The 20,195-nt window shown below is 37.8% G+C and overlaps 1 protein-coding gene across 3 annotated transcripts in view; it reads left to right on the top strand.

Moving 5' to 3' along the window:
• The window catches only part of itfg1 (integrin alpha FG-GAP repeat containing 1), an 84,688-nt gene that overhangs the window by 53,216 nt on the left and 11,277 nt on the right, over window positions 1-20,195 (top strand). For 2 of the 3 annotated variants that reach the window (XM_041222237.1, XM_041222236.1), the window contains exons 13-14: window positions 8,285-8,328; window positions 14,104-14,182. In XM_041222237.1, coding sequence (XP_041078171.1) covers window positions 8,285-8,328; window positions 14,104-14,182 — 123 coding nt within the window. Of the gene's footprint in view, window positions 1-8,284; window positions 8,329-14,103; window positions 14,183-16,747; window positions 17,291-20,195 lie in introns of those variants that run through there. The other variant, XM_041222238.1, reaches the window with a different exon arrangement.

The following is a 20,195-nucleotide window of genomic DNA, read 5'->3' as shown; positions in this document are numbered from 1 at the left end:
GCTAGTTTTGTCTGATAAAGTTGTCAACCAACAATGAGGGAGGAGACAGCGCACTAGCTAGGCTGCAGTTCATACAATGTAATAACAGCAGGAGTGCTTTTAACGCCAGCTGCTCTGAACATTTGCAAAAATATGGTTGTTTATTTAAGTCTTTCTGCACAAAGAGACTTTGCGATAAGACAACCCTACAATAATGAAATAGTTTCTTTCAAAAATTATACGTGGGCATACTTAAGACTGGACCTGGTTAAATGGTCTGTTTTTGTTTAGTTATTTTTCATAACCCTCAATAGAGAGTTAAGCATTCCCGTGAGGGGAGCTGTTTGAGTTGTTGACGTCATATTTTCAGTGTTATGGTATCCACTTGAGAAAATGTAACATGTACCTCCATATTGTGCTTACGCAACTGGAAATATTGAAAGACTCCCTACCAGGAAAGAAAAAAAAAAGGAGAAAATCCAATATGCTGTCTCTAATTTTGTTGCACAGCTGTGTTTTATGATGGTCATGTCCAGTTTATTCCCATTTAAATTCAAAATATATAAATTATTAAATGTGTTGAATATCTCATCTGATATAGTAAGTACAGTTCTTCACTCAAAATATGTACAGTGACTTGGGGACAGACAATTTTGTCTGTGATTTAACTGTCACCCCTTGAAATAAAGTTTCTAACAGCGTTTGTGTCTAATTGTATTGTATTTAACAAACTGTGCGACAACAGAAAATGGACTTAGTGGTTCACTATACTGCTTTTTTTTTTTTTTTTTAAACAATCTTCGAAAAGTGCGGAATTCAGCTATTCTTGCACTGCGCACTGTAGCATATTTATGTCCCGCCTCTGCTCACTAATGATTGTACAGCTGCAAAACCAGGGCAGATCTTTGACTCTCCCATTGGTTAAACCTGCTCAAGATCTTCAACTGTTTATGTCCTGCCACTGCTCACTTATGATTGGCCTGCTGCTGAAAAAATGCAGATCTTCTATTGGTTGATTTTATAAAAAATAATAATTCTGCACAATTTAAATTGTAAAACAAATTCATCTGCAATCAGCCTAACCTTTATTACTGTAAGAAATATTTGTACTGCAAATGACTTAATAAATCAATGTAATTTCTGATAATTGCTACCTGGTTAATATAAAGTAAGACTACCAATTGTAGTTTCAGCCTTTAGTAAGAACCTGTGACCTTGTATTACAGTCACAGACAATCAGAAACTTGATTTTTTTTTTTTTTGTTTGTTTGTTTGTTTTTAAAATGGGACCTATCAGTTACTTGCCCTGGTAGCTTCAATTGAATGATTTGGTTAACCTGTGTCACTGAATCTAATTTTACCATGCGAGTTATAGAGTGTGTTACTGGTACAATAGAAAATGACTAGCTGTCAGTATCCAGGTAACTGGTAGCCGTGGATCTTGCGGTTTTATTTATTTTTTAATCACAAGGATTTTACCATCTTGAATGGTCATAAACCTTTAGCTCAAAGGATAAAGAAAGCAGATGTTTTGGTTTGTAAAGGGGATGGAGAAGCAGAATTGAAACAAGGATTTAATTGGTGGTAGAAATCTTTTCTTTGCAGCAGCGAATGATTTCCGCATTAGTCCCCAAGCTGCTATCGACGGAGAAGCTGTACTATTGACTTTATGCCTGTGCTGCTTACATGGAATTATAAGATAGGTTTTAGGATTGCTTAGAGATTCAACTAATTGCAGTGTTCAGTACTGGTTGAAGACTTGGATTGATCATTTGAAATACACTCTCAAACTCCAGCAGTGGGGGCTTCAGGTGGTGTGTTACAGCAATTCATTTCATAGGCTCCACTTGCTTTTCTGTCTTTCTTTTTATTTTACTTTGCCATTGGCAGACTTTGTAGCAGCTATAACATTTTAATATAACCATACTCCCTGCTTCAGTTATTGTTAAGCAAAGTTGACATTTTCATTTAGAGGAGTTAATAAAACTTTAAATTGATTAGGGCTGAATGGCACAAAAACCTTATTAAAAACTATCGTGAGATGGGAGGGCAGGATAAGCTGATGTTATTCTGATTGTGGGCAGAACAAGTGGCTTGTCATTGTTTTGTGCTTTTAGGAAGAAACTACTTTTTAGGAAGAGATGAGTGTAGTTGAATTTTACTGGCTCAATATTTCCACTGTTTTGTTTTCTACTTTATGGTCTAAGAAAAAGGTCAACTAGCTCTGCACAAATGCATTTCCTTATCTCTTAGTACCTTTATTAACATTGTTTCCTGCCCCTTGTTAAGAATTGTTTGGTTCATTTTTTAAGGATATATTGCAATACACTATAGATAAACTGCTGCATTCTGGTATTGCATGGTCCAAAATGAATAAAAAAATACAAGCATATAATCTAAATACAGGAGAAAAGGGGGCCCAGTGTGAATATACAGTAGCTAGTGCTAAGAAGCAGACATACAGTAGAAAAGCTGACGGCTAACAATATTGCCTTTTTATTTTAGCAAGGGGGTAAAATGTCACAAGAAATAAGTATCAGCAAGAAACTTTTTTGTTTGTTTGTTTTATTTTAAAGTGGGTAACTGTCACTTTGCTGTGACAGTCTGTAAATGCTATATCTAAAAGACAGCCTTAATAAAATACAAGCAAACTGGATGTCTTTGAATGTATCATCACTGTTGTCCTTCACAACAAAGTATAAATTGTTAATTCAGAAATTTGTAGGTGAAATATCTCTCAGATGAGGGTCAGCAATTTTTACGTTTTATAAAGATACCAGATTATGTATGTATGCATTTGCTTCAATGTGTTCAGTGATTATTTTTGCAAATTGTAGTTGAAATGATAAAACACCACCCTTGCAGTCAGGTTGAATACACAGATAAGGTGCAGGCCCTGATCACTGGAGCATCTTTAAATTTGCCTGGCAATAAAGAATGTGAATTTGAGTTTTTAGATCTATATGCCTTGATGCATCATTAACTGGAGTAATATGCCGTGACGTTCCAACAAAATGGACAACGACACCAAGTAAAGCTTCCAAATAAATATAACCACTACATCTCTTTCTTATTAACCCTCTTCCACAGATCAAAGACAACAAATTTGACAGGGTAGTCCTTGCCTAAAGCGATTTTTATTTGTTTTGTGATGAGATATGACTGACTCTAATGTAAAAAATCTGATTCCTTCATGTTTAAAGTTTCTCGATGTATAATAATATGCAGATACATGTTGTCAGTTTACAATTTGTATTTATTTTTGGCTTTTAAGTACGTATGTATTCTTAATACATTGATTACTGTTGGAAATTGTTCTTTGTCATACATATTAATAGGATAGCCTGTCTGTGGCCATCACATTCCAGGCATCTGCTTTTACTCAGTTCTTGGGCATGACTTTTTAAGTACAGTTCTGGACAGTGAGCTGTCCTAGGGGTTATTCGGACACAGTAAGCCAATGGCCTGGCAACACCAGTTATGTGCATTAACCATCTGATGAACGCTACTTTCAATGGTAATGATAATTGAGCCTAAAATGCCACGAAGCAAAACAGTAGCGGACAGTCCACAGTAGAAACTGTTTTTCTTTGCTATATTGCTTTAACTCCTAGGTCTTTTTTTTTAAAAAATTTGGTGAAAATTTAAAAGACTTGCAAAGTGCAAGATGGGGTCACATTGGCTGGATGGTTTAGCACTATGAGGTTTTAAGTGATACATTCATCTCATGATATTGGCCATGACTGCATTTACACTGTCCTTAGCTGACAGAATTCACTGATCTATAGTTTCTCAAGTCATTGGGACTTGCATCAGTCTTTTGATGGAAATTACATTTTTCAGTTGACTACCTTTAGGATTATGACTAAGTGCCAGAAAAAAACATCTGTTATAAACCCATTGAGCTCCAAATGCATTTATAGGTCAGAATGTTTTATTATAACAGTTCTTTACTCAACTGCAAACTGAGTTATTGCTCATCTGTCTTAGAAAGACTTCAGTTGTGGGTGTCAGAAATAATGTATCTCTAAAATCAGTCATCTATCTGTATGTGTATGTATGTATACATTTATATATATATATATATATATATATATATATATATATATATATATATATATATATATATATATATAACATGATGGGACAAATATTGGAATATTTGTATGAAATATTTTTTTGACATGTATTTGGATACAAAAATCATATTCGCTAAAATGACAAATACCTTGTACTTATTTACCGTCTCAGCAGAATTCGGGTGTGAATTTGTGGATCAAAACGTCGATCCCTCGGTGCACTTTAGCTATGTGCTGCTTTAGAGCAAGTCAGAATCTCATGGGACAGAAAAAAAATGTTTCATTCTTAAATGTCTCACTTAAACAGTGCCCAACTTGCTGGAACTGCTGTGTAGTGATTTTTACATAGATTAGATTTTTTTTTTTTTTTGCGACTTTCTATTATATGGAATGTAATAAACGAGAACAAAAATGGTGAGTTTTTTCCCCCCTTCACTTTGCATCGCCATTTCCACGTTTTGTTTTATTTGAAGTGTTTAAAGATATATTTCTGTTTTCATTTGCTTGTTGAGCTACAAAAAGGCACAAGTAAACCTCATGTCTTTACTTTATGAAAACATGTCGATGTCCACCATACTGTGAGGAAACAGCAATGGCAATGAATGAATGAATGAATGAATGAATGAATGAATGAATGAATGAATGAATACACAATTCTGGAAGTACAAAAGCTAAACCATTAAAGTTTTGCGGGTGGGTGTAGTTTGTGGTCGAATAGGATACGTTGGGGATGTGCTAAAAAATCAGATTATTTGAAGGGTTTTTTGCCAAAGGTGCACAATCAACAGTTGGATTAAAAAGGTAATGGGGAAGGATTAGTTTAAAGCCCTAAACTTCAGCCCATCATGTTTATGGAATATTGCAGTGGGAAGCTAGGCTTAATCTGTTTAGTATTCATTTTCAGAAGCCAGAAAGATGCAGGTACCAGGGTTCATTGTAGCTGACTGGAAGAAGCTAATTATATATGAGAAGCAAAGAGGCTTGCAAAGGCAAAGCGGAGGCTCAGCCAGTTTACCATCAGTTCATTAGAAACCCCATTCACCTGGCACTGCCCCTTGGAGGTGTTAAGCATCGACATGTCTTTGCAAATAGCTGTGGTTATGTTCCCTGAATATTGCATCTGACATCTGTGCTTTTTGCAGCAGAACCTTGAAAGGTTCATTTTGATTATTGATGCAGAGACAGCCTGCATCACAGATAATGAACAGAAAACAGCAACATTTTTGTTAAACAATGGGAAGAATTCTACTTGGAGCAGCTATCAAAGCTTCTCCTTTCTCTAACCTTGACTAATGAGAGAAATGTGTGTATTTTGTTACTGTGCACACTGTCTTTAGTGTCCAGCAAACTGCAGTTCAACAAGACACAGCTATGGGTTTAGTTTTTACACACACTGATCAATCAGTGTGAGAGGGCTGTTTAGTAAGAGGCACAGTGGTCATTGCCTGCTAGATCATTGACCGTGGCAGCAGTTAAGTGGCCCAAGTCGAACGTGAGGGCACTTGATGAAAGACAAGTTAAGTTATCTGCAGGTAATGACTGCTTAAGAGAACGATTATGAAAAAAAATATTCTAATGTTTTTAAGTTTTATTTTTGAATTAATGGCTTTAGTCTGCTTGAAATTTAAGTCACAGTTTTAAAGTGAGTTTCAAGATTCTTAAGTCCTGTTGGCTTTAGAGGGAGGCTACTGGTGGAGTTATAAAGGCTCTTTTCCAAACCTGATTGGCTGATAGGATCCATGAAGTTGAACATTGCATTTTCGTATTCATACGATGACTCCTGCTGCTTCATACGGCCTTGGCTGGGCATTGCCTTCACAAGCACCGCTTGCAGTTTGAGGGTTGCGTAGCTGTCGTTCCTGCAGAGCAGACGCTCTCCTCCTGAGTATACGCGACTCCCCTCTGAAGCATGACGTTGCAATCGCCCAGAGCCATCTCCACCGGATGTTTTAAAACTGACGGACACTCGGTCAGGACCTGCCCACCTGCTGATTGAGGACCGGCTCAGCAAATCACTTGCTGCCCTTCCCCCTCAACCAAGCCTAGCAGGCAGCAAGTTTCAGTCGAGCGCCCGTCTGTAAACAATAATTTAATCCCACAAATCGGCTCCAAAAACACCCACAATAAACCCAATTCCAACACTAATTCCCACCTGTGTAGGGCAATCACCCTGCCACACTTGGGTTGGATTCAAATTAGTTTTCCCCCCTACTGACTGTCTATCACCTTTATTTAGCACAATGAATCATCAGAAATTGTTCATTTTGAATGTTGCCTAGAGTATTAATGTGTTTGTATTTTTCGCCTCTGTTTGAAGATACGGATACTCCATCAGCTGCTGTTACAGCCTTCAGCAAAGATGTATTAATTTGGACCACTTTTGAGCAGGCACCTGTATCAGTAGCATCTTCTGAAACCCTATTTCCACTCATTTGTGTTAGCAGAAGAAAATATTTAAGGTGTGGTGGTGATTTTTATTTCAAATTCTGAAAGTAGCGATAGAACAGTAAACAGTAGTACACTATATCAGCGCTGTCATAAAGCATGCATTCAGAGTTTCCTTGCTTTGCTTTTAATATATTCAACTAAATATGTAGTGCTGTAAATGGACAAATGAGTCTGGCCTTTGTTGGTAGAAATTAAATGAATTAAAAAAATGTTTCATGTCATGGATATTTATTTCATTTCTGGATTTCTATTTTCAGAATAGTCTGCTGTGTCCATACAAGTCCTCACCGAAGTTGAAGTGATAACTAAAAACATGTTATGATTTATAAGTATTCTGAAATGCAGCATACTAATGTATTAGAATGCTTTATTTCTTTGGCTCCCAAAGACCTACTCAATTCAGAAGCACACACTGCACTACTTTATTTCTTAGACTTCTGTCCTGATGTTTGCAACCCCCACCTCATATAAATGCATTGGATTACAAATCAGATCTCCCAGGACTCTACCTGGTTAAGCTACTGAAGTTCCTTTTTTTATCTGTTTGTGTGGTTAATTTATGACAATCTTATTTCTGTCCTCTTGTTTTTTTCAAAAGGCAGAGAGTGTGCTCTGCCATACAATCTTGCAAATGTAGGGCCATTCCTTTAAATCAGCAGAGAGTAATCAGTATGCTGCAGAGCGCACTGTCATTTAGGTGACATATAATTGTGTCAGACCAGCAAAGCCTGTTGAATAAATGCATCTTTTAAAAAGTAGCTGGATATATTTTAAGATGATTACAACTTAATGTGAAATGTCAAACTGTTTCAGAATTGCATTTCTTCTGATGGCAAAATATAATTCTTCAGATGAGAGCAGGGTTGGAATTCTAGTGCTGCTGTTATTTATTTTTGTAGTTAATTTGTTTAACCCAAGTAATATTAAAATATGTATTAGTCAGACACTGTTGAACTGCAGTGCCTCGGTTTGGGGTCCTCATTCAAAAAATGGGGACCCTTTGTACACTAATTGTGCCCGTCTGTCAGTTCATCCGTGACACATGGTAACCATGATAACTGCTTGATTTTGCACCTTCACCAAACTTGTATCATGCAATTTCACCTACAGGATTGACTACTAAATACGTATTCCAAACGTAAGTAAGAAAAAAGACAAAAACTAAAAGATTTTTAAAAGAAGGGGGACATGCAGTAATATCGCCAGTGCTTAGAAAATGTATTTTTAAAACATTGGTTTGCACTCGTAGTGTTGGGTATCATATTTCTGTATTCCAGTGTCAGTCTGCTTCTCTGCAGAGAGTTTAAATCATGATGAGAATGCTCTGAAATGTCATGGATCTCATTGGCGGTGTTTGTGGGCTATCCTCTAATGAGATAGAGAAGTATTCAATGTTTTCCACAACGAATACCACTGAACCCCGTAAGAGTCAACAATACGATAAAAACAAATTCTAAATACCTCATCCTGCACCCCTTCAGATCATCTTTTAGAATGAAATTAATTAAATTTGCTTAGGGAATCTGTCAATTTGTCCTTCATAAGGCCAATTTACAAAACATATTGAACACTTGTGAAGAAATTCTGGCTCATTGCCCATTCTGTTATGAAACTCATTAAGACATGATAACCCTGTTTAATCCTTATCCTCAGAGCATTAAAGAGATGCTGGTAAAATGTGAAATAAGCATGGTTCTTATGTGCAGTGAAAGGTTTTGCTATTTATTGGGGAAGACAATAAAAATGTTGTCTTATCTTTTTAATTTATTTTTTTACAGTGCTCAGTGGACTCTGTTCCAATGACTGCCCAAGGAAAGTCACAGTAAGTTGCACCTACATCATTTTTAACACCATGTCCATCTGAAAGCATTTATGGATATTTACTGCATATGGCTTTGGCATGATAGTTGAATCCCACTCAAGGAGCTCGGAGTCAAAACACTACAAAATTTATATGATAGCAAAAATACCTAGTGTTGAGAGTGATTGCAGAGACAGGTCAGGCTGTTTGCATTCACATGCTGTGAATGGGTTGAATCTTATAGACAGAATAGATCTGTGTGCACCTCATCATTAAACTCGAATTAATCCTCATTTAACATATATACCCTTCTACAGAAGGTTGTATTGAAGTCTAGATTGATATACTGCATTATTCTTGTAGATATATTAACAACAGGCACCAGAATTGGTCAGCTCATGGGACAAACAAATTGGGAAATACAGTTCTTGTTGTATTGGTTTCCAAATGCTGTACAGCTGGCAGACGGTTAGTGAGAATTGCAAACATTTTATTGCTTTTTTTTTTTTTTTTAAATAATCATTTTTAGTTGTTTTAGGACGCTGTTGTTATATTGATTGATTTTTTTCTTTTTTTTTTTAATTATCCGTATGACCTCAGAAAATGCTTTGATCTGTTTTAAAAATCCCACCAACGTATTCATGTTGCACAACCTTCTAATTTCTCTTTCATTGCTTGACCCCTCACTGACTTTAAAAAAAAAAAAAAAACTGTCAGATTCTCCAAGTTAAGAGAAGAGAAATGAAAAGATTTAAGTTGCTGAGCTTTTGAAAGCAGTTCAAAGCATTACCCCAAGTCCCAGGTAAGGAAAGGTAAAAAATTAAAATGTTTAAATGTCACTTTAAGTTACTCGCTCTTTTAATATTATCGTCTTATCTTTAAGCAGTTTTGAAATTAAATTAAGCAAACTTGTTTCACTTTAAATCTGAAACATACTCGTAAGTTCTTGGATTCTACAGCTGTGCCCAATTCAGTTTAATCTAACTCAGGTCCAGTAGTACCATGCTTGAGTTACCCAAGGACCAGCTTAAGTGATCAGTTAGTATAGTAATGTATCTGGTTGGGTTCCGTTATGCACATGTGCTTGCAATGACACGGATACATAGAGATCTCTCCAGGAATTCCATTTACAATCACCTCAGATTCGCTTTTGTGTGGAATTTGATTGATTTCCCTGACAGCTCGGATCCCAGTGGCCTTTCCATTTATCCAGTGTACTTTCTTTTTTAGACGTTCAGGTTAGATTGATCTGCCCCATGTTGACCAGTCAAATCAGTATGGTGTTGAGTAGCTGCACCAAACCTTTCACTCAAAAGGTTAAAAGGATTTTCTTCTGCGCTCATCACCTTCAGTTCTCATCATGCTCTGCAATATATAATATAATTCCCCTCTCTGTCATTTCTCAGTATGGCATTCATTGGTCACACTGGGGTTTAAGGACTATTAATAAGTGTCTAAAACATGTTAGTAAGTATGTTATTAACATTGTATAATCATTAATAAAAACGTTATCATGCACTACAAGTAGATGTTCTTTAATTAATTTTAGAACACAGTTTAGCACCAGCCTGTAATTATCTTGGCTAACATTATAAAATAGGTGTAATAATAAAATATTTTCACAGAAGCTACAGTATTTTATATATTTCTGCTGTGAATTCAAAATGAATGTCCAAGTAGCAGCTATTACAAACTATGTCAAGAAGAGAAACGTCTTTGTCTGTTTTACTCAAGAACTGCAGTCCCTGCTTTTGTAAGGCTCCAAGTATAAAGGTAGACTTTTACAAGCACATTTTCTGCATTAGCCTCGAGAAAAGACTAACAGAATTATAGAGCAGTCGTGAGTGGCAGCATGTCTCTTCATTAGGGGTGACACATAATGAAGAGAGGTATTTGTCTTGAAAGCTTGTGTTTGCGCTGCTCTATTGAAAATCTATTGCTGTCTGTCAGATGTACTGCAGCAGTGCTAAACAACTCTTTAAGACCTGGGGAAACTCTTAGGAGACCATGCTGCATTCAAATGTTTCTCCTTTAGGAATTGAATGACTGCGAATAGCAATACCTAAATCCAGATAATGTTCAGAGAAAATAACAAAAAACAATTTGCAGCAATTCGGAAGTGACTGGAGTTTGTTGTCAGTTGTACAGTGTGTATGTGAGTCTACCAGGATTTTTTGTCTTCTGCTGTCTTTCTTTAAAGTACATTCCTGAATGCAACATTTATATCGGCATTAAATCAGTAAATAAAAAATGTTGATCACTGTGGATGCATTTCTGGACCTGTAGCCCTTAGGGGTTAAAACTCTTATTGTGGTGCTATTCACTGAAGCAGGGAGTGTCCATAAAGCCAGGTACTCAGTATGTGTTGATAAGGAGAGAGCTTGGGTGAGGGAGTAAGTGTCTCAGTGGGAAGGGTTTTGAGGATCATTCCATTCAAGCTATGCGTCAACTCTTCCAACACTAGCTACTGTCTGCCTAGGTATGTATGTATTTATTTGGAGCTACTTGCTCTTAATAATAGTATCTTGTGCCTTATTTATAGTGTCTTACCCCTTGGCTAAGTATTTTTGTTTCATGATCTCTTGACTCTCTTAGTTTCTCATGTGGTTGCCTTGCTGAAAGGGTGATGATATTGAACCCCCCCCCCAAAACCTTATTGAGTCCCTGTCTAACCCATAGCTCTTCTGATATTAGATAAAGTGGCTTTTGAACTATATGTGTGGCCTTTCAAATAGAGTGAGGTATAAGTGCCCCAACTGACCAAACCTAAAAACAAAGACCAAATAATAATAATTTAAGTCTCACAAAGTTATGACCACTATTGAAATAAGTTCAGAAGTTATAAATGGGTTCTTCTTTTGACTGTGAATTCATTAAACAGTGTGCTTATAAAGGATTGGGAACAACATCCTGACACATGGATCCATCGGAAATGAAATATTTTCCTCTTCGTCCTTGATTTACTATCGCTTTCAGTCAATGAACATTTTGTGGGTTCCACCTTACTCAATTATTTAACAGAATGGAAACTATATTATTTAATAAAAATAAATGTCACTTGTGGTCCCTGTAGGCACTGGTGGCATCAATTCAGTTACATTGAATTTGCCTTTGAAACAGTTTCTGAAAACACCATCATGTCTACTATTAATTAGTACCTCAAGCATAATTGCTTGGAAATAGTTAATCTGATACAGCATAATTAGTCTAGCAGCTAGACCAGAAATTTTCAAATGGTTCACCCATAAAGCTGGAAAATTTCTGATGGTTCCCTACTTTTCTATGACCTTTATGGGCAACCCTTAGGGTGGATGTGGACTTCTGAAGTGGAAGTCTTTTTTCTACAGAGGGGTTTGTTGAGGGAGTCTGACATAGGGATATTTCAAGATAACCTAATATACTGTACTACAGGATGACAATAAATCAATTTACTTGCTGAAATTAAAGTTCAAGAGGATGTCTGGGTTGACTGAAAAATGATTCTTCTCAGCATTTGTCTAAATTCAGCATCATAAACATGATAATTGGATGATTAATATGTGTTTATTATTATTTATTTCTTAGCAGTCTTGTCTTATGTGAATAAAATACAGTATGTGTTTCAAAGCATTAATTAGCCTTCAAGCACAAGACTATGAAAAATTAGTGATAGTTAAGATTCATCATTGCGCAGACCAGGCTTCAACAAGTCTGTTGGTGCATTCTTCATTATCACAAGAGCATGCATCAGAGCACACTTTTCCCTCTTTTTTATATCTGCATTGCTTAGTTACACAAGCAGCTTTGCAGTGACATCGGCAAAAGCCAAGACTGCTGCATGAGGCGGGGTTTTTTCGTCAGCACTGGGCTAAGCTTTCCACCATCATTAACTTTCCATCAATTGCCGACTGGTGATGGGAGATTCAAAAACTGCTCTGTAGGGGGCTCCCAAGTGGAGCATCCAGCAAAGGCGCTCCACGTGGAGTGCAGTATGCGCCCTATAACCTGGGGATTGCAGGTTCAAGTCCAGGCTATGTCACAGCCAACCGTGACTGGGAGTTCCCAGGGAGCAGCACAAAATTGTCCGAGGGCTGTGTGGGTATGGAGGGATTAGGTCGGCAGGGGAATCCACGGCTCACCGCACACCAGCGACCCCTGTGGTTCTGCAGTGGAACCTCCAGATCTGTGTTGTCCTCCGGCGCTCTGGTGGCCTCACTGTGGATTCACGGTGCGAAAAATGACAGATTGGCAGGAGCAAGTTTCAGAGGACGCGTGCTCCAGTTTCCGTTCCCAGAGTCGGCGGGGGGGTTGCGAGTGGTGAGCCGAGGATACAGATAATAATTAGGCCTACCAAATTAGAGAGAAAAACCGGGGTAAAAAAAATTGGAGCCAACTAAATAAAAAAAAAAAAAAAAAAAATGCTCTATAGCATGCAACCGTATGAAACTTTGATAGTTTACTCTCTTTACATGCTCTGAGAATGCATCTATTGTAGTTGGCAGCTTTTCACTGGTAGCATGAGAAAAGCTTGTATCTCAGCATGTCTAGTGATGAGCATTTTCTGTTGGCATGTACCACTGATGTGAGTTGTAGCCATGCCATCATCAGTCATGGGTGTAGAATACTGACCAAGTTGCTTGAGGCCATCCAGTAGGTCACCATTTGCAGTCAGGCTCTTCATCCACTTTCATTTTCCTATCCCACTGAATGCACTTGTGGAGTCACAGCCACTTGTTTAAGGGCAATACAAGGCTATGTCGCATCCAGGATCTTGAGCAACAGTGTGCATTTGGATGTAACGCATCTTTTGTGCAACTCCAGTCTGAAGAAGAGCTCTTGAATATCTAGCAAAAAGATATCTCTTGGGCACATGGCAGCAACATCTGAGTAAGTGCTCCACAGCACAACACGTTTTACACCATGCAGCCACCTCAGAGCTACAGCTTGCAGGCAAACCCGCAGGCCCCTGACCAGAATACAGGGGTTGCTGGTGCGCCGTTAGCTGAGGACATCCTCGCCGATCTAAACCGTTTACTTCATCTTACCTTCAACGAAAACAACAAGTGACCTGAGTCATGTGATGGGGTGCTGGGTCAAGTCTCCCCACAATCTTGAGGAGCATCCATTTGTAGAGCTCCCCCTGGCTGCTAAACACTATACACTTTTGGGGAAAAGATGCAGAAACCCACCAGGCTACACACACTATTGAAACAACCATTCTTTTAGTTGACCGTTTTGGGATACCAAGTCCCTGAACAAACCCCCTGTAGAAAAAAAAAAAAAACTGCACCACTTCAGAAGTCCACATCCACCCTAGGAGTTGCCCACAAGGGTCATAGAAAAGCATTGCACCATCAGAAATGTTCTAGCTTTATGGGTGAAACATTTGAAAATGTCTGGTCCTAGCTGCTAGACTAATTATGCTGTATCAAATTAACTATTTCCAAGCAATTATGGTACTAATTAATAGTAGACATGATGGTGATAATATAGCTGCTAGACTAAATGTTCTTGCTAAACCTTGCATTTGTTTCTCATTGTCAGGCATGTACAAGGCATAAAACTTCAGACTTTCCCCTAAGGTAACATGCTGCCAGGGCTGCCCACACTGTTTGGAAGCCACTGGTAGTGCTTCCCCAGAGTACAAAAGAAGTATACTATATTAGTTGGCTATTTCAATGAAAGCAGTGTAGGCTATAACTTTTACACCAATTTCCAAATACTGTTGTATAAAGTGATTGTGCTGTACAAAAATAAAAAGAGATGCCTGTTTCACATGTATAATTGTGACCGAGTGTGCCTTTGTTTTCGTTGCAGCCCTTTGGAGTGAATCAACCCGGACCTTATGTCATGTACACTTCGGTCGACTCCAACGGATACCTCAAAAACGCATCAGGTAGGCCAAATGAGAAACATGTTGCTTTCTGGTGCTGATCACCACAGCCTTTGTTAGCATAATCTGCATGCCATTTACAAAGTGAAGTAGGAGCAACATCCTGATTATAGCAGTACAGAAAACAAAGACTGCTGGCAGAAAGGACAATGATTCATTTGGCAGCTTAGAAGTGAAAACCCACAATTTGCAGGGGTTAATTAATGCCTTCATAAATCCTATTTTCTTTCTATATAATATAATTGATAGTCATCCACTTGGCCGAGGTTACCATCTCAAGCCAACAATACAGCAAGTGCCTTTAATACAATTGAATAAAAAATGCAATGTTATGCTGCTATTTCTTTTTAAGTAAGATTGTGTTTCTCCATTTTTACTGTTGATAAATATTTCAGAATGATTAAACTGATTCAATGCTGTTGATCCTGGACCCATATGAGGTCTTGGGAAACACAGCATGAGGAAAATAACTGCCTGAAAGTAAAGATGCATCTGCCTTGCTGGCGACCACGATTGTCAGTACTTTATTTCATTTTCCCTCTGATGGACACTGCAGTTTGGAATGCAATGAAGGGCTCTCCTCATTGCTAAGTTGCTGTCAATTTACTGTCGTTCCCACAATATGAGATGGAGTATTTTGTGAGGCCAGGAACAGCACCCACAACTAAACATCAACGTAGCCAGAATAAAGCAGAGGACTTCCATCTGTATGTAAATAACAATAGTAATAGCCAGAAAAAATCCCCCTTTTTTATAAATATACTGTATACACATACACAGACTGTATATAAAGGTTTTACTCCAGTGAACATTGTTAGAAGTCATTCTTGCTTTAAAGTAAGAGGCAGTCTTATTCTGCAAGTCCCTCACATTCCCTAGGGCAGGCCCATTTCCCTTCCTTTAAGTGCATCAGCCTTTTTAAAACTGGGGGCATTTTAAAATTGTCACTGAAATATATCGACAGCTGTGGCTGGCTGAGATAATGGGATGGCCTTCATGGTAAGGGAATAGAAATTGGAAAGAGGAAAGTGTTTTCTTTTTAAGTTTTAGTTTTGTTGAGAACCGAGGGACAACAACCCCCCCCTCCCAACCACTCTGCAAGCACACCTTAGCCCTATTGTCTGGTGGTTTTGGTAAATGGACTGTTAAATTCTACTTGTGACCTGAAAAGTTTTTTCTTTTTTCCAAGTCACAAAGATTCCAGTCCTAACCTGGATCCAAGCTTAGGACTTTGGGGTTGAAATTTGCCTTAACTATTAAAACTATAAATGTGATGAGATTCCTCTGCAGTATTACTGGGCAGAGCCACGCATTAGGCACCATGGCTCTGACATGGATAAGACCCTGGGGAATCATAAAATGAAATTCTATGCTCAGGTGAGCCCCTGACTTGTTGTTTAAGTTGACATCTCTGTAGAGCATTAATATTCATGTGAAGTTTACCTCTGTATGCTGACAGTCTGTACCAATTACAGCACGGCAGTATAACAGTGATAGGATTCAAAACTGCAGCTGTTGCCCCCTGGGTATTGATCTATAAGCAGGGCACTCTTTTTCTTTACAAGGTCTCAGACTTGTTTTGCCCTAAAATTACTAATTATGCATAAAGACTTTCTAAAATCTGTGAATCTGAACCACACATTCTGGACCTGCCTTTTGTTGATTTGATAAGTGTTAAAAATAAAAAGTCATGTTGTATATGTTATACAAACAGTGCTGTCATTTGAGCATTATCAACATTACAGCAAATCCATTCAGTGTAAAATAGTGCAAATATTAGAAACTACATTAGTGGGAGTTATACTATGTTAAGATGTACTTGAAGGCCTCCAACACATCTCGACTGTGGTTTGTTGGCAGGTTTGTTATACATCTGTATATAAATCCTATATAGTATCAAGCCAGTCACAAAAAAAAAGTAATCAATCCTTTTATCTAAAAAGATGCATAACAGTATTCTGTTTAAATATAACTGCAGTTTTGATAGGGTTGTTGGTTTTGAACAGGTTCAGCATTGTCTTAATAGACAACTGTGTATTCCTTTTATATATATATATATATATATATATATATATATACCTATATATATATATAAATAAACCTGTCTGGACATAAAAAAACATGTTGTTTGCATCCTGAAAAGGTGATTGTCAAGCTTGTCAAGTTATAACTGCTATTAATTGGGGTAAAATGACACCTTTATTGATATACGTGTCTCTTCCATTTTACGGCCGTGGCGCTGCAGTGAAATCCGGTTGGAAGTCCTCTCATGTTCCTTCCTCTTGTAGCCACAGGCCTCATGATCCCACGGGGGGCCTTAGTTTTCTGAGCTGTCCGTCTCCCACCCTTGAAGTGCACCAAGTTCAGTGCCAAAACTGTGAATCAATGCATCGAGAAATAATTTGACACTTCAATTCTCTCTCTCTCTCACACACACAACACACACACACACACACACACACTCTCACACACACACACACACACACACACACACACACACACACACCCCTCTAGCAGGAATGGCAGGGTTTGTGATAGAGTGATTTTTTTTTTTTTTTTTTTTTTCAGTGTCAAGCCTGCCTCCAGAAGGCACACTGGAAGACTTCATGCTCTGAGTGTGAGCCAAAAATGCAATGTATCTAATTGACCTACAGCTCTAACTGGCCTTTGTGTTGACAAACCAGTCATTCTTTTGGTTATAGTGACATTTAATACAGGAGTGAAGTTTGTTGGCTAATATTCCTGGGTGAGAGTTTTGCTGTGTATTAATCATTACAGCCCAACAAAAGGACACTTTGTAATTAAAATCTATGCAACACTAATTTCTATTATAAAATTAGCAACAACATATTACCAAAAAATATCTACACTTTGCATTTTGAATAAATTTATATGATATGTTAAATATTTTCAACATATTTTGCTATTTAGACTTTACCATATTTATTTATTAATTTGTGGTAAGGTATTCTGAGTACACGTCAACATTGCCACAACATTCACTAGTACTCTCTCATCTTTCATGAGAACATAACAACTTAAGAAAGTTTACAAACGAGAGGAGGCCATTCGGCCCATCTTGCTCGTTTGGTTGTTAGTAGCTTATTGATCCCAGAATCTCATCAAGCAGCTTCTTGAAGGATCCCAGGGTGTCAGCTTCAACAACATTACTGGGGAGTTGATTTCCTGGGTATGACAGAACCTATTTGGATTGTGCTTGGGTTTATTTGCTCCAGTTCAATTCACAGCTTTTGAAAAACATCTGGGGAAATGAGATCAACAAGTAATCTATGACCTTGGAACCACAGCCATTTCTTAATAATCTGTGGTTCAGATGAGGGGTTAAACATCTCTAGAAACCTGAAGAAATGTTACTGTGTAGCTGTCACCACACTGAGCTGTTTGGCTGGAAAATAAACTATGTGTAGCACTACAAATTGTCTTGAGAAATTGACAGGGATCTCTAACATAGTTTTGTATAAATTAGGATGTTTCAATGCTGCTACAAAGCTTAAACCAGTTGATGTTTTATTTATTGACATAGAAACTTGAGGCCCAACTATACTCCATGTGATTCTTTTCTGCATCCAAATGAAGCCTGTCTTAAAATTTAGTTGTGAAGGATGCAAAGCAAACTTGTTTATGAATACAAGGAAAGATCTTTTATAGAGTTTTTGTCCATGCTTCCTTCTTGACCAAACTGGAGCCTCTGCTACCATTACAGTAAAGTTTTAGAATTTAGTAAAGTTTAATGCAAAATACATTGACAAAAGTGTATCTGATTTTATTCTACGTTTCAATTTGTTCTATCTCTGTTATTGTACTGTGAAATACATTGCTGTCTGGGTCACTATACCTGAATCCAATCTTACTTCCTGTCTCTCAATGTTCAAGCTTCTTTAACGCCTTTGTATACCATCAACCATGACCCCTTCTTTAATGAGGGCGCCCGTTGTCCAATCCGATGCCACACCGTTAACCTTCTGGACAATGATTTAGTGTACCTAACTCAGTCCACTTTCTAGATGGCCACCTTCCACCTAATCCTGGGAATGAACTGTCAGGCCATCTAGTTCACGGTACTCTGTTCTATAAAAAAGCACTATTCAAAAACAATATTTTGTGCGAAACCAGCTCTGAAACAAGTTCTGGCTATCTTGTGTATTTTTGAGATGATATACTGTATAACCAATTTACCAGCCACATCAGAAACTGATCCAGACAGGATTCCTAGTAATTAGTGCTGTGTTAGGCAATTTGCTAATAGGTTGAATTGGCTGCTTGTTTACAGTCTACATGGCTTACCTTACTTAATGGAAAGAAAACTCTCTGGCCAAAACTGCATAAAAACATTGTCCCTCTGAAACCATGGCTGGCAGGTTGATGAATGGAGCATCTCTGATGCAGGTCTAGAAGAAGTCCCACGTTACGTGCACCCCCGGCCTGTCTTTCTAAAAGCATGACGCTCTGAAGGACAAAGGAAAGCTGGGGAGTCCAATCAGTAACCAATTTTCCACCAACTAATTTTCTTTAATGGAGGAGTTAGTACGATGTTAATAAGTGAAGTACTAAGGAGAACCCCCTCCCTCCCCCGTGCTCAGCCCCTGTTCCCCCAGGTTTGCAGCAGCCAGAATGAAGTAAATTGAAACTGTTCAAATCTGCAAGATTCAGCCAAGCTAACCAGCCGTAGCAAGGAGAAGGATTATTATTGATCAGGGCTTTGTATGCCAAGTGATTTTGTGCTTTCAGCAGTCAGACCAATTACATTCTGCTTGTCTTATAAGAAAAGCATGGAAACAAGGTAAGCATGGCTACAGGGAAGCTGGCAGATTGTTTAGGATTAGTGAACTCCATGAGAACACACACTAGTGGCGTAGCTAGGTTTGGAAATGGGGGTGGCCCCAACTTAGGATGAAAGGGCAAGGACTGAAGGTCTGATGTCACAGGAAATGGTTTGCAAAAATGATTTAAATCCATTAAAACCCTGAATACTTCAAATATTTCCCCTGTAAATCCTTTTTAAATATTTGAAGTAGCCACAAAAATACGTTCACATATATCCACAGTGAATGTGCTTTAAAAAGCCAAATGGACAAAGTCACCAAACCAGCGAGAAAACAGTCATATTACATCAAGCAATTATTAAATAAAAAGCTAATAAATGACTTACCATTGCCTAGTTAGTAACAGGGTAAAGCTTCAAGGCTTGCTAGTGAATATTGCAATTATAGTCATAGTCCAGAGAATTGCACATTTATCTGTTTCAAACAACAGGAGAGACAGCAAGTTCAAGCAACTCGTCAACATTGAGGCTCGCACAGCTGTCTTAATCTTGTTCATAGTGGAGAAGAGCCTTAAAAGTGCACGCATATTTAGAAAGATAATCAAGTGGCAATCTTAGTGTTGGATCATTTTCCCCAAAAGTCGATTTGTGCTTTATTTGTCTAACGAAGACTAAAAACTTTAGCTTCATCCATATTAACGTTGTACCACAAAGTACATGCCATTAGTATTCTTTCTCCATTGCGGAATGTGTCCGATGTTGGCAAGCATGCAGACGAGGCTTTCGTGAGACCAGATCGTATGTGTCATTTTGAAAGCAGCTGTCCAATTTGCAAAGTTGACAGTCTTCAAGGTGAAGTAATGAACGAATCATCCAGTCAATTTGGTCATTTTCTCTTCTGACATTTATTTTCACAAGCTGCCATGTCCACTGCTGAAGTAGATGCAAATGACTAATTTGCAGATGATATGTGAGTTGCTTTGGTGGATTCGATATCTGTCTGTTGTGTTTAAAAAATAATAATAAAATACTAATTTCTTTTGGCATGTTGACCGCCATACTACTACTAATTAATGTGCAAGTGTGCTTTAAAAAAAACTGCATATTTTAAATAAAGTTGGCATATGGAAACGTCTGTAAAGAACTGTACTTAAAAAAAAAAAAAAAGGATATTATATGTATGCACTATTTACCATTGTTATGAATTTACTATTCATCAATATTTCAAAATCA

The sequence above is a fragment of the Polyodon spathula genome, chromosome 21 (genome assembly GCF_017654505.1).
Source record: "Polyodon spathula isolate WHYD16114869_AA chromosome 21, ASM1765450v1, whole genome shotgun sequence".
NCBI classification, from domain to species: Eukaryota; Metazoa; Chordata; class Actinopteri; order Acipenseriformes; family Polyodontidae; genus Polyodon; species Polyodon spathula.
Note: the sequence above shows the minus strand (reverse complement) of the source record. Positions and strands in the feature narration are given on the sequence as shown.